At 36.3% G+C, this 14,352-nt stretch overlaps 1 protein-coding gene across 2 annotated transcripts in view; it reads right to left on the bottom strand.

Annotated features, from left to right (window-relative positions):
- Positions 1-14,352, bottom strand: part of IPO8 (importin 8) — a 42,780-nt gene that overhangs the window by 17,399 nt on the left and 11,029 nt on the right. For both annotated transcript variants that reach the window (XM_054281865.1, XM_054281866.1), the window contains exons 4-14: positions 13,024-13,182; positions 11,904-12,060; positions 10,516-10,605; positions 10,030-10,124; positions 9,396-9,480; positions 7,392-7,526; positions 6,468-6,567; positions 4,735-4,811; positions 3,344-3,460; positions 967-1,056; positions 149-314 (exon numbers count right to left, since the gene is read on the bottom strand). In XM_054281865.1, coding sequence (XP_054137840.1) covers positions 149-314; positions 967-1,056; positions 3,344-3,460; positions 4,735-4,811; positions 6,468-6,567; positions 7,392-7,526; positions 9,396-9,480; positions 10,030-10,124; positions 10,516-10,605; positions 11,904-12,060; positions 13,024-13,182 — 1,271 coding nt within the window. The remainder of the gene's footprint in view (positions 1-148; positions 315-966; positions 1,057-3,343; positions 3,461-4,734; positions 4,812-6,467; positions 6,568-7,391; positions 7,527-9,395; positions 9,481-10,029; positions 10,125-10,515; positions 10,606-11,903; positions 12,061-13,023; positions 13,183-14,352) is intronic.

The following is a 14,352-nucleotide window of genomic DNA, read 5'->3' on the forward strand; positions in this document are numbered from 1 at the left end:
GCAAGTGAATCTGCCTAAACTTGATAAAATATTCTGAAATCTATGTCTTCAAATGACAGAAATGTTTAGATAAATCTGCACCAACCTCCTTGTTCTGACAAAAAATCAATAGATCAGTGTATACAGCTGATGAATCACTGTCACATACCTTGCTCTTGGTTGCTTATTAAGGTCTGAAGGGCTATGGCTGCTTCTACTTTGACAGGCATCTCCTTATCATCAATCAGGCTCTTCTTTGTCAGCTCTACTGCATTCCTCAAGTTTAGCTCATTGTGAAACTTCAAAGCACTGAATGAATGAAGGACCCAACAGGACTGCAAGGCAAAAAGAGAAGCAAGTTAGGGACTATGGCAATTTTAAGCATTTTTAACTGAGTCAAGACCAATGCTAACTGTCTCCCTGCTTGCATGCATTGCTCTTTTTTCCCCCCACTTAATTATGGTGTATTCTTCCATTAAATGTAGCACAGGTATTGCACTCAAGCAGTTCTTTATTGTACTGTCCCAAATTCCATTAAATTCAGTGTGCACATAATTTGCATTCATTGTTTTGGTCCTTCTGGGGGAAATAAAATCAGAACAAAACAATGAAAACTGTTTGTCCATGACTGATATCAGCACTTGGGGATTTTCTTCAAGCAACACCCAAACTGATGTTACCTACTTGTGGAAATCCCTGCCTATTCTTCACAGCCATCTCTGCTAATGAAAAATGGCCACAATTGCTGCTCAGATTCTCAAGTTTGATTGAAGAGGTGAACATTAATACAACACAGACCCTCCATCAATTCCTTTAACTGAAACATCCTTTTTTAAAACAAAATTATGAAAAAAAACAGCACAAGAATGTTATTTCAAATTTTACAATGTATTTACCTAATTTCTTTCAGTAACATTCAGAATGAAATCAAACTGCAAAGGAAGGAACCATGGCAAATACTGGAATTGATGTAGCAGGTGAACTTACTCGAGCTCTGAGGTATCCCAGGTTAGACATGAACAAGGGAAACACATGATTCTGCAACATCAGCTCCATTTGATCCTTGAAGACACTCTTCTGTTGGAGTAAGGAAAAATTAATTTTGGACACCATTCATTTCACATACTTCTTTCTAGCCCATAATGCATTCCAAATATCAACAATGGGAAATACAATAATTTGTCTATATAATAAAGGTATCCTCCCACAAAGAGAACTAGATCCCTTACCTTGAATAGAGCCAACTCAAAAGCACAGCAAGTTCTAAACCAGGCAAGTGAAACAACTGTACATATCATATTTTACCTGGCGTTATTCATTACAACATGTAAACTGGAATTTTCATGTTATTTAAGGCAATTAATACCAGCTGATTTTTCTTAAAAACTAACAAGGATCAATAACCTGGTAATTCCATTCTTCCTACAAAGGAGAAAATATAAACCTGAAGATAAATATGGGCTTAGTATGGAACAGATTTGAGTTTCAAATGAACTACTGTTACTCTAAGTATCAAAACTTACTATCTTGGACACTACAGCAACAAATTTAATCTTTTTTCATGTTTATTAATGGATGAAGATAATTCCTTTGTGACAGAAATTAATTCCTTTGTGACAGAAATGTCCTTAGCTGGAGAAGGATACTGGATGAGAGTTATCCTTCATTACTCCAACCTTAGCAAATGCCAAGATTCTCACAGGAAGCTAGAACCAGCATGGAGATTTGAGACTTTCCTTACAGTCCCAGAATAATAGAAAAGATACACGCTAGGGATGCTGTTACCATCCAAAGGAATGGTTCAGTGGCAAAGACAGAAAAGGGTGAAATGGGACACTCAATACAACATGTATTTTGCATGATCAAGCTTTATTTCACCAATGCACACAGCATTTTTTTCCACACTCATTCCCCAGCTTTCACAGAGCTGGATGAAGGACTGAGCAGAGAAAAAACAGAGAGAAAGGAAAATATTGCTTTTTTGTGCACACTGACCAGAAGTCTGTAGGCTTTGAACTGGAGCTGCTGTGGGAGCCAGGTGGCTCAGGCAGGCCCATTGTATCTATGAGCTCCTTAGACTCAGGATCTCAGTCAGCTCAAGAGCCAAAAAGCACTTACAAATCCAGGATTTGATGTGGAAACAGCTGATGGAATGTTTCAATGTGTCAAATTCCAAACACGAGAAATTCAAATTTTAAAGGGCTCTGTGGTATTTGGGGTTATTACTCTTGTATAAAGTGCAATATAACCTCATGTTTCAGGATTGAAAATTTCAAATAGGAGCAGAATACTGGAATAAATCCCCTTTCTTCCCCGCAGGACAGAGATAAATATGTTAATATGAAAATCTCCTCACAACACAAACAATGTTTCCTCATTCACTGTTATACTCCTGCATGAGGAAGGACATGTACAATCCAAAATAATCTACAATAATTCTGCAAAAGTTACTGATGTTTCAGGATTTAAGATCATAAAGTAGATTGGTAAAAAAACAGATGGTCAGTGCTGGTAAGATGTTGCTCCTAACTGAAGACACATCCTGAACAGTGAGACAATTCAGATAAAATATAATAAATCACTTTTTAAAAGAAGCCTCCAGCACAAGATCACCATTCTCATGCTACAAGTGATAATGCTTTGTCAATTACTTTTGACATGGAGCAAAGGCATATTTTGAACTCCACCATCTACAAAAGCACCAGGCAAACTGTAATCAATTGCAATTAGAGAGCAACAGTGTGCATTAAATTTGCATTCAGATTCCAGAAATACACCCAAAATTCTGAAGATGCTGTCTATAAAAAATGGAGGAAGGCTCCTTGTTCTTTTCAGCTTTTTTCATAACTCCCAACTGGCAGATGAAATAAGACTTAAAGCCACTTATTGAAGAGTGAAAAAGTTGGAAAGCTAGACAGAACACCCCTGTTATGTGTTAAGAAAACCTTTTCCTGGAACCAGAAGAAGCCCATTAGTTGGGGCCATTCCCATAAGTTGGGGAATTTCATAAAGAATCATAGGCCATGTTACTGATAGAATGCATGTTTGCTTTCTTTACACTTCCATTTTCCCAGTAAAGCAGGAGGGGACAAAGGGACTATCGTGTAACAAACAAACAGAGCTTTGAAAAAATGTGAGAAGGAAATATCTGTGTATAAAATTATGAAATAAAAACCAGGAAAGAACGTTAATATTTTTAAATAAACAGACTCTCATATTCTGATTGCAATCAGAGAAATCTCTTTACACATTTTTATAAATATGGCTAAGGGCTAGTCATACTTTATAAAGTAAGGCTATTTTAATTTAAATCACAGCTGATAGCAAGAATTGCAAACTTGTTTCCATTTCTTTACCCACTTACCTTCAGTAAAATATCTGCTAGGGATCCTATAACATGCAAAGCTCCATCTTTTTTCCTTGGATCAATGTTTGGCTCAGTCAGAATCTGGTAGCAATATGCCATCATTTTTGGTAATACCTGTGCAGGACAGAAAACACACAATCCCCTTTAGTCAAGTTATTTTAATAGCATTGTTTAAACAATTCATATGACATTTTCAAGAAGAAATTTTGTCTTGGCTAGAGCAATGTGAGGTACTAAATGTAGCACCTTTCAATAGTTAAAAGTGTAAAACTTTGGAATTTTCAACTTTTCAGCCAAATTGGTGAAAATTAGATTCATCTCCATGAAATTTCTCATTACTAATAGAAAGTAAGGTATTTTTGTCACTGCCTTGAAGCAAATCAAAAAAAGTGATGAAAAGGCAAAAGGCTCAAACAGCACCTCGCCCACTTTTTCTCTTCTTTTCTGGCTTGTCTCACACATAAATATAAATACATATGTGTGTGTGCATATATCTATGAAAATACATATATTTTCAAGGAGACCTTGGACTAAAATCTCATAAACTTAATTTGATCTATTGATTTTGGGAGTAGTTTCTAAAGTTGACTAGACTTAGAAAAGTTTCTTGGCAAAACCAACAGCTGAATGTGATTTCCACACTCATTATGTCCTTTTCCAACATGCCACTGGGATGGTCTAAATACAAATTATGAAAATGAGAAGGAAGATCAGTGGACAAGAACTATTTTGACAATAAAAAGTAGAAAGGTCATATTCCACCTATTCCACCTAATGTAAAGACTGTGTTCTCCTCTGAAAATCCATCTGGAAATTGAGCTCCATGATTACTGGATGTTAAAATGGAACCTAGAACAACATTTACCATTTTAGCCAACTGTGCTTTCTAGGGGGCTTGCCTGAGTACTTTTGTACAGGTCACTGGAAATACAGAAAGATCTACAGAAAAGTTATGTCCTCATTTAAAGAGTAACTATATGAAATGGGTTTTGTCCTTGCTAACTTCAATGCTGTTAAGAAGGATTTTAAATAGCACCAGTGAAAATTAATAAGGATCAGATCCACTTTCCCTCCTGCTACAGTTTGTGATGCTGAGAACAGCTGTGACAGAGGATGTCTGTAAACCTGGGAAAATCTATTCCAATATATCTATTCCAACCCATTTTGTATCTGGCAGATGCATTTTAAATCTGGAAAAAGAATCCACTTAGTGTTTGTACACACCATATTTTAACTCTCCCCAGATTGATAGCATTCAGCCAGGAAACATTTAACTATGTAGCAGCAAGTATATTTTTCAAGACTAGCTTCCTTTAGCATCTTCAAATATATGGGGAAAATAGGTTTAAAAGGAAAACTCAAATAATTTAAAGCCACTGGTTTCATACCTCTTTTCTCTTCTTTGCAGCAGTGTAAAGGAGATTCTGGGCTGCTGTTGTTGTGGATGCATAGTCCTCAAATACATCTAAAACAATGGGGAGAAAAGAGCATAAAGAAAATTTCTTTTCTGAATAATAAATTTTTTATAAACCACCTTGGTTTTGGGATTTCACAGAATCTGGATGAATATAAACCTCAACATTACTGACATGATCCTCTTCACTTCCTGGTTAAAGAGTCAGACCCAAGCTCATGTCACACACACACTATACTTCTTCCCTTCCAAATCCACTGCCACACTTCATTCCCTAAATTAAGGAATTAAGAATATTCTATTTCTTCATTAGCTCTTTTGAGACCATACACAAGGGATGAAAAATCATGTCTCTTTTTTTAATTAAAACTCCTATAGGAAGAACAACAATACACTCCAGTACCATCTGTATAGCATATGAACACATTTTTGACTTGATTTTATTAAAACCTCATGGGAAACTTTTTGTACATAAAATCTACTTAGATCTGGAGTAGTTTTAAATCTGTTGAAAGGTCAAGTTTTTTAGTTTCATTCATTGCAACTAAACCTCTGCTGTTCATATTGAAAGCGTAATTTATATCTTGAAATAAAAGATGTGCTGCAAACATGTTCTAATCCAAACATCCCCACACAAATTAAATCAAACTAAAAGATCTTAAAATGCTGTCTTAAAATGTGACTCAAATTACACACCAACTTTTCCTGAAAACTTTTAAGATAAAACATCATTAGGAAGTACTACCAGACCACTGGAATCCTTGTTCCAAACAAAAAAGTGCCTCAAGAAATCTCCATTTAATGTACTTTGATATGTGAGTGTAATGTACTTTGAGTGGTTTTTTACATTCCATGATACAATCTGAATCTGTATTTAACTGCCTCAGCTACACATAAAAATAAGATTCACTACTTATACAGAAAGAACTGAATTCACACACCAAATATCAAGGATGTATGTATACCCTAGTGATCAACACTATATTGTAATTAATTTGTTGCATAACAACTCTCCAAGCTTTTAAATAATTCTATGAATATTTAAATTCCATTTTCACATACACTAATCCCAAATCAACTAATTAAAATTTCCCGAATGCTGCATATATATGTCTGTGGTGCCTGGCTTGCAGGAGTTTTCCAGCTAAAATTGCTGTACTTTTAAAGTACCTTTCTCCTTTTCAATGACATGAATCTTTTAATAAATGCAATTATTCATAATATGGCCCTATGTGTTATTCCCAAGATTTTGCACTGTGTCTTTTGAAGGAATATATATATATCTAATTATCTTACAGTGGAGTAGTAATAAGTGGCAGAAGAATGCTGAAAGCACTGACAATTTTCAGCAGGGAAAGAGTAAGTCAGGCCTCTTCTGGTCAAAGTGAGAGCTGCAGGAAGCTGCAGACAGCTGGCACATCTGCAAGCCAGGATTCTGAAACAGGGAGCAAGCCAGGCTGTCTGGGCTGCTCTGAGCACAAGTGAAGTAGAAAAAAACTCTGAGAGAATCATTTAGATCAAAGCTACCAGCCCCATAGCCCAAATTCATCTGACCTGCCACATGGTTTAACTACAGATTGGTGAGATTTAAGAAAAAAGTTTTCTTCTTCCCATTGTTCAGGTGAAAAGAGACATTACAGTGGCCATGCTGATCACCGGAACTACAGGGTACAGTCATGGTGAAAGCAAAAAATAAAGCCAAATTACCAAATTTCATGCGGATATATTCATATGGATCCTCTTGCCAGAGCTCCTCATCCTCATCTTTGTAGCACATTAGAGAGAATATCACCTCCTCTGTTATGGTCTAATTTTAAAAAAGCCAAATACATGTAAGTACACATAAAATCCAATTCCAGTGCAGCTGCCCTCCCCCATGCACTAATTTATTAGACTTGTTTTTCTGGAGAGTTACATTCCTTTAAGCAGCACTCTTTTATTTTGTCTACCAGAAACAAATTCACATTATTATAGGTACTTACCTTTTGAAACAGGCCCAGACAGCAGCAGCAGTAGTTATACAATCTATCTTTATAATATTACATTACCATGCACAAAATACACTTCAGGACCTGGTCTGTACACAGCAGAATTACATTCTGCAGAAGGATCTCACCAATGCATTTCAGAGTCCTTCCCCATAGAAGTCATGGAATTAACTAACTACACAGGGGATCTTATGATATGAAAAAATAAAAGAGCAGGAAGATCACTTTTCATTTGTTCTTTAGTTCACTTATAAAACATGTCCTTAAAAGAGGGTTTAGCTCCTCTTAGATGAATGTTCTCTTTGTGCACTATCTTTGCACTACAACCAAAAATCGATGACAATTCTGAACAGCAGTAACTAATAAAAGCCAGAACACTATGACTTTCTAGCAGACTGTAAAAATTCAAATCAAGAACTTATGGAACAGAATCTTTGCTTGAGTTAACATTATCTGCAATAAAGGGTAGTCATATATTGCAAAATTCAACCACATTTGTGTAGAAATGCTATTTTATTTTCCAGATCAATTGCTGAATGATTAGTGAAACCTTCTTTAAAAACACAAAACTTGGGGGGCTGGGGGGTGTTTTTTAGCCCCTCTGATGACATGCATTGTTTATGACTGGGTTTTAAGCACTGACCTGTATGTGTGGCTTCATTTGCTTCCATGTGATAGAGTGAATCACCCCTTGGTTCAGATAATTCAATGTTTGCTGAAGAACACGTGGTGCAACATAGTCTTTTTGCCTGTACTGGTCTAAGATTCTTAAGAGAACCTAAAGAAGTGACAAATTGGTATTTTTAAATGAAGACTGAAAATTCTGCCTCATGCATAAACATGCAGTGCACTTCCTCAGTGAATATACATGAACAGATAAAGTAGTTTTACAGCAGATGTTCTAGCATTAGAAATCATTATAATGCCTTTGATCCAAAAATCATAAATAATTGAAATATCAAGGTTCTAATCCTGCAAACATTTATGCAGATGTCCACCTTTACTATTAGCTCTATCATGTGATCACTTGTGATTATAAACCAAAGATATACTTCAGTAGTGAGAGGCTCACAGTTTACAGAGGCCTCAGCAAAATCTGGAATAGGTGAGGAAAAGGCACAGTGAGATTTTCAAACTGGGGCTTCTATACCTGCTCAGTGGTGTCTGCATTCATATTTAATGACAGGTCCCTAAAGAAGACAAATTACTTTGGAAAAACAGTGAAGAGAATAGAAATACTAAACCAGGAAAGAAAAATAGGTTCACCTAAGCCTCTGAATCAGAAGAGCTGCAGACCCCTTAACTTCAATTACTTACTGTAGCCATCACCTGGCATGCTATTACCAACTCTATCACACAAAGCTTCCTTGGTAAAAAATTTTCCTCTACTAAGAAAAAACCACAGAACAAAGCCACTAATCTGCACCAATGGCAGGTGAATTAGTAAGTGTAAAGAAGTGGCATATACATGAATAACAATAAAAGTCAAGGGCAATGCATAACAAAATTTTGAGTCATATGCTTTCAGCAGAACAATTCTGCTCTGTAATTCTTCAGAACATTATAATAAATTTTATTTTGAATATAGCTCCTTCATTAGGAATACAGAGTTTGATGTTAAGTCTTTTATATGAAATGCTCCAAGGACAAGAACTGTCTGTATCTTATAAGACTCTAGCACAATGTCAGCACTTATCAACTGATGAATAAGTAACAAAGGCTTAGTCATGTAATATTTACAACAGAATTCTTACCAGTTCTGCAAGGAATAATGATAAATCACTATTTAAGAGTCAGAAATTGAAGAAATGGGCAGATCATCCAGTACATTTATCTTGAAAGCTAAACTGTCCCCTCTGCAATGTAGCTTAATACCTTAACAGAAAAACTTTAAGTATTTCAAATTATAACTGCCCATGGGAGTCCATTTTTCTGCTCAGAAGTTACACACTGCAAGGAATTTAGAAAAGATACTTGGCTATTTCTCTTTTCATTTAATTTACAGCCTTACCACAACCATTCCCCTCCTTAGTTCCTCCTGATGGATAAACTATTCTGTTGTCAGACTGGATGAAGAAGAGTAATTTTGTTTAGCAACTTTATCAGAACTGAACTGTCTCCACACACCATGTTAAAAACAAATAATTAGAAATCCTAACAAAAATAATTTCCTTGCAAAAGATGATTTTAGGTTATGGTTTCACATAATATGCTTTCCAGGAATAAAATAATGTTCACTGCTGTTCTCCAGACATCTTCTAATCTTGTATCTTTCTGAAATAAAACAGTGTCATTGGATTAGTGTCACAGGCCTGAAAATACACCCTTCTGTGAAATGAGGCCTCTGCACCAAAAGTGTTCCTCTCAGTTGTATCTAGAGTGCTTATACATGACAATAATACCATTTTATCAGCACTCACCTTTTCTGAGAGTTTTCCTGTAGTGTTTTTTGAGTTGTTGAAAAATTGTTATTATACCTCAGCTGTATGGCACTGAGTTCTAAAGAACTTCTCAGTCACTACAAGGAAAACCTGCCAGATTCTCATCATTTTTGTTCAATAAATGAACATCAATACAAGCACTGTTAAAAAGTAATACATTTCTTCAGTCAAAAAAATGCAATTCATAAAAAATGATCTGTGCTTACCTGTTGTATGCCCACAGCATAGGTTTTTAAAAAGAAGTCTGAGAATTCAAAGTATTCTTTAGTCACATTTCCAGGACTTCCATATCTTTAAAAGGAAAAGGACACAAATATTTACACTGTGAGAAGTGCATGGTGTCAGGAAAATACAGTACTTCCTAAACCATACAGGACCCTGAGTGGTCTTGGATCAGCAAAGGAAAAATTTACCAGATTCCTTCAAAGCCATCCTTTCCCATGTAACACCTCACTTCCCTTTTCTTAAATGATCCCAAGGTAAGATATTATACTCAAGTAAACATGGCTTTTTGTCACAAGCTCTCTAACTTCCATGTTTATGGATTTCTTTTCAAATCTTCCCCTGCCTTTATGTTTGTTAATATAAACACTTGTAGCTGAGTGTATTAAAATAAATATGTAGATAAATAGATTTACTTTTCCTGTGGGGCAAGTTTCTTGCCATCTTAAGGGTGTCAAATCATTTCACTAAGAGCTGAGACCAGCAGTTGTGCCAGAGCAGCAGCAGGAAAACATCTTCAGTGACCAGGAGCTGTTAAATTGCTCAAAGTATCTTCTCTACTTGCATGCCCAGTAATGGTACAGACCTGTAACCCAAATTTAGTTTCTAACCAGTCACCTTTCAAAGAGACGAGCTACAATATGCAATGCCCACTTTTTGCATTTCCACCACACCAGCTCTGGTCTGTCATCTTCATCAATTTGCAAAGTCTCCTACAAACAAATACATTAATTTTAAATTAGTTATGTCATCTGTTGAGAAGCAATTATGTTTTAAATATTCCTTGCTAAGTAAACTAATATAAAGACACAGCATGACTAAAGCTTTGATTTTGTTAACAGTTATATGAGACTCAGGAATTTTCAGTTATCTTAATTAGGCAGTATAATGTCTATGTGCAACACCTGCACAATGCCTGTACTTTAATTTTAAAATTGTGCATATTTAAAAAATGCAAATTCTCAGATACACTTGAATACTACATCGCTCTGGCTCAAAAATCTAAGGATAAGAATGTTAAAAACACTTAGAAAATCTTTCCACTGACTGCTCCTCAAATGCCAACACACAAGATTCAGAGGTCTTCACAAAGCTAGAACTCACCAGAGGTACATTTCTATCAATGATGGTCCGGAAGATCTCCATCCACTGAGTCATAGTCTGGTTATTCACCAGCTGGAGGGGCAATGCATACTGCAATAAGGGAAAAAACACAGCTATGAAATACTATTTTTCTCTGTAAAAGGCAGATCTTTCTGCAGAAGTTACATTCTAAGGAAGATGAGGTTTTAAGTAAAATTAAAACCAATTAGGTTACATATCAACACTAATTGCATTTCTCTAGGTACAATTTGAAAGGGAATTTCTGAGCAGACACAATTTGAGGAAAGTTCCTCAGTCTAAGAACCTGCCAACCATCTTTGTTTTTCTTCTTCACAATAGCCCAGGTACTTTTTAGGATTACAGCAGTATCAGTATCACAGGGCTTTGGCAAACTAACAGCATTTTAGCAAGCAAAACGTACTCACTGTACAGAACCAGAGGACACAGCCTTAAGCTGCACCAAAGGGAATATAGTTTGGATATTAGGAAGAAGTTTTTCATGGAAAGAGTGATAAAGTACTGGAATGGCCTGGCTGGGGAGGTGGTGGAGTCACCACCCCTGGATGTGTTTAAAAAAAGACTGGATGTGGCACTCAGTGCCATGGTTTAGTTGAGGTGCTGGGGTATGGGCTGGACTCAATGATCTTGAAAGTCTCTTCCAACCTGGTCATTCTGTGATTCACTACTACTACCCAGCCACTATCCCATAAACCTCACTTCTCTACAAAATCCAAAGAAAAGTAACAATATTCAGCCAAGTTATTGAAAAGAAAAATAGAATCTTGGTATTTTTTAAATTCTCCATCCATTTAGTAACAAAGTATTTTAGCTTTTCAACACACCCTAAGGATTTTCAGGCTGTTACTTAAGAAGGATCTGGTTTGGTTTCTGATTGTAAGTACTCCTTCACAAAAAACTCATCTCAGTAAAATCCAAACCTATCTCTCTGAGGTGCATGTGCCTTAAAACATAGTATCTGCCAGATTTTCAGCAGGTAATGAAAATGCCTCCTAGTGAAGTGCAACATTTGACAATGACACTACAATATTCATTACTGACACTTTCAGAGACCAACCACATGGTCTAGATACCTAGTTTGTAGCAGGCTATTTGCAACTTTATAAAAATAGGAACACTTCTCTAGTGAGCTTACAGATACAATGTGCAGAAGCACCCTGCATTCATAAAAAATTTAATCTGGGTGATGATGTGACCAGCTTCAAGGTAGAAAAATCTATAAATATCCTACTTCTATAACAGCTGTTTATTGTACATGACTTTTCCCATCCAAAAGGGTATTCTTATTCTATCACATCTCTGAAAGTAGTGAAGGAGGTCCTTGTGCCTAGCAAAGTAAAAGTTTGTTTTTCCTCTACACAGATGCCAACCTGGACAAGAGCATAGAAGATTTTTAAGATTTGTTTCTGAAGCAGCACAGAGTAATGGGAGTTATCAGGCAGAAGCTGGATCATCTGCTGCTGAATCCGAGGCAAAAATATTTGCATGGCTGCTATGAGGGGATCTCGTTCCTCTGCCTTTTTGTACCTGCAATGGAAACAAAAATGTTGATCCAGGATCTACACACTGGTGATTCTAATGTCTATTCCCCACCAACAGTTTAATTTTGGTGCCCTAAATAAAATAACAAAAAAAGAATATCCAGCACTCACTCAATCACTCTCTCCTCCTCTAAGCCCCATCTGAACCCTTTGTGCAAATTCACTAAAAATACCTATAAATAAAAAAATGGAAAACAATAAACATTGCCTTACACAAAGGCAGTTACTGAGAGGAAGAACTGCTGTTCTTTACTACTTAATTGTCACCTCACAGGAGCAGGGATTTGAATTTCTCTGCTGTTCATACCAATGCTAAACCCAAGTTGGGTGCTGAACAAATGGGAGTGAACAGCCATTGAAAGGGAAAGACAATTCCTTGCTTTGGAAAACATTCTCTTTCTCCATTTACATTCCTTTTGTGTGGTTTATACATATGTTTCTAACAATAGGCAATTAAAAAAAAAGTGATAAGCCCCACTACACTGCTCCTAATTTATGCTGTGTGGATTTAGACTTCCTGCCAGGAAGATGCTACAGGTAACAATATGCAATAGCAGTATGTGACAATGATAGCACTGTATTCATGACATAAAAGCAGAAAATAATTTGCATTCATACATTTAGAATTTGGGGTATCCTCGAACAAAGAAAGTTATAATCCTAAGGATATTTTTTTACAGCCAGATCCAAAGTATAAAGTCTCAAGAAAAAAGTTGCAGTAAATCCATACAGACTATTGCTGGCAGCTCTGCTTTCAATTCACTAATGATACAAAGATGATGAATATTTTTCATTTATTTGCAGGAAAGGAAGCATTTGATAATTATTAATTCCCATTTTCTGTCTGAAATCCCTTGTAGAACTGCCAGTGCTCTTAAGAATGTAGTTTTCAGCAATCAACTTAGACTGAAATTACCAATTCCTCATTTACTGATGGACATCAACTTACTCATAAGTCTTCACCAGCTGATAGAGGCACAGGAGGCTCCCAAGCCAGCTGCCACTGTTTGGAGACTGCAGGTAGTATCCTATCTTGTCTACCACAGCTGTCCAGTGGCCAGGGAAGTCATGTTTAATGATGGCACGGAGGCACATGGTCAGCTGGGCTCTAGTGCAGGGGGAGAAAAAAAATTAATTGAATAGGGTCATGGCATAGTGTTTAAATTAAAGGATAAGTCCCAAATCTGGGTTTATTGGCTACAATACCTATATTGTGTCATAAGCATCAAACATATTTTGACAGCACTGAAAGAGTTCTGCGAGTAGCAGAGGAAAAGAAAGAAAAAAGAGTTCTGGAAGTAGCAGAGGAAAAGCAAGAAAAAAATCCGACTGGATTTAACGTAAAAGAATAAATTAATTTCAGAAGATTTTAGCTACTTTTCTCCCTCCCCCTTCACATGCATCAAGCAGTATTTTAAAAGAATTACTTGCTCATGGAACCAGCTAGCTTTGTGCTTTGACAATGAATGTTTATACTTGCTTATCAAGCTGAAAGCAACCACAAAAACGCAAATTTGTATGTTTTCATTAAAGAATAATGGCCTGTGTTATGATTCAAGCCACAGGCTCCTCAAGAAATTACAATTTTCCTGGGACCTTCTAGAACAGCACTTTCTCAACCTCCAAAGCATATGGCAGAGCCAATTAGTTAAACATCATCTTACTGTTTCTCTCCTGCCACACATTTTTAGATGCCACTCACAATGGGGAAGCAAGACAGAACTGTTGATTGACTAAACTGAGGTGTGATTAAAAAAGCTGAGCAGCACTGAACTAGAACCTGTGGAGAAATACTTTTAGTTCTGCTAAGTAATGAAAAAACAAAGCCTGTAGAAAATATCAGTTCCCATCTATCAGCCTCACTTGAATTAAAGGGGTGAAAAATCATAACTGTATTGTGTTTGAGATTCTTAACTATTCTTCCAGCAAAAGCAGAACCACAATTTTTCATTCTTTTAATACCTTAAAACCAAGAACCCCAATACATAGTTAAATACTGGGGTTACAGATAAAAATCGATAAAGTAATTAAGGAAAGGGCTACTAGAAAAAAGGAATCTTGGACAGTATTTCCCTGAATGGTTAATTCCACATTGCAGACAGCCCTGAATACACTATCTGCCTGGAATAAGCCAAACAGACAGGCTGTTACTACAGCAAATGTTACAAGACACTTTGAACACCCTTAGAGGATAAACCACACCACAGGGCTCACTGCCAGGTTACTACTTTTCTAAAAAACACCTATGAATAAGTGTAAACAGATTATTATTACTTTG

This window comes from Melozone crissalis, unplaced genomic scaffold (assembly GCF_028551555.1).
Source record: "Melozone crissalis strain CALT ecotype California unplaced genomic scaffold, PUWL_Pcris_2 ptg000033l_1, whole genome shotgun sequence".
Taxonomy (NCBI): domain Eukaryota; kingdom Metazoa; phylum Chordata; class Aves; order Passeriformes; family Passerellidae; genus Melozone; species Melozone crissalis.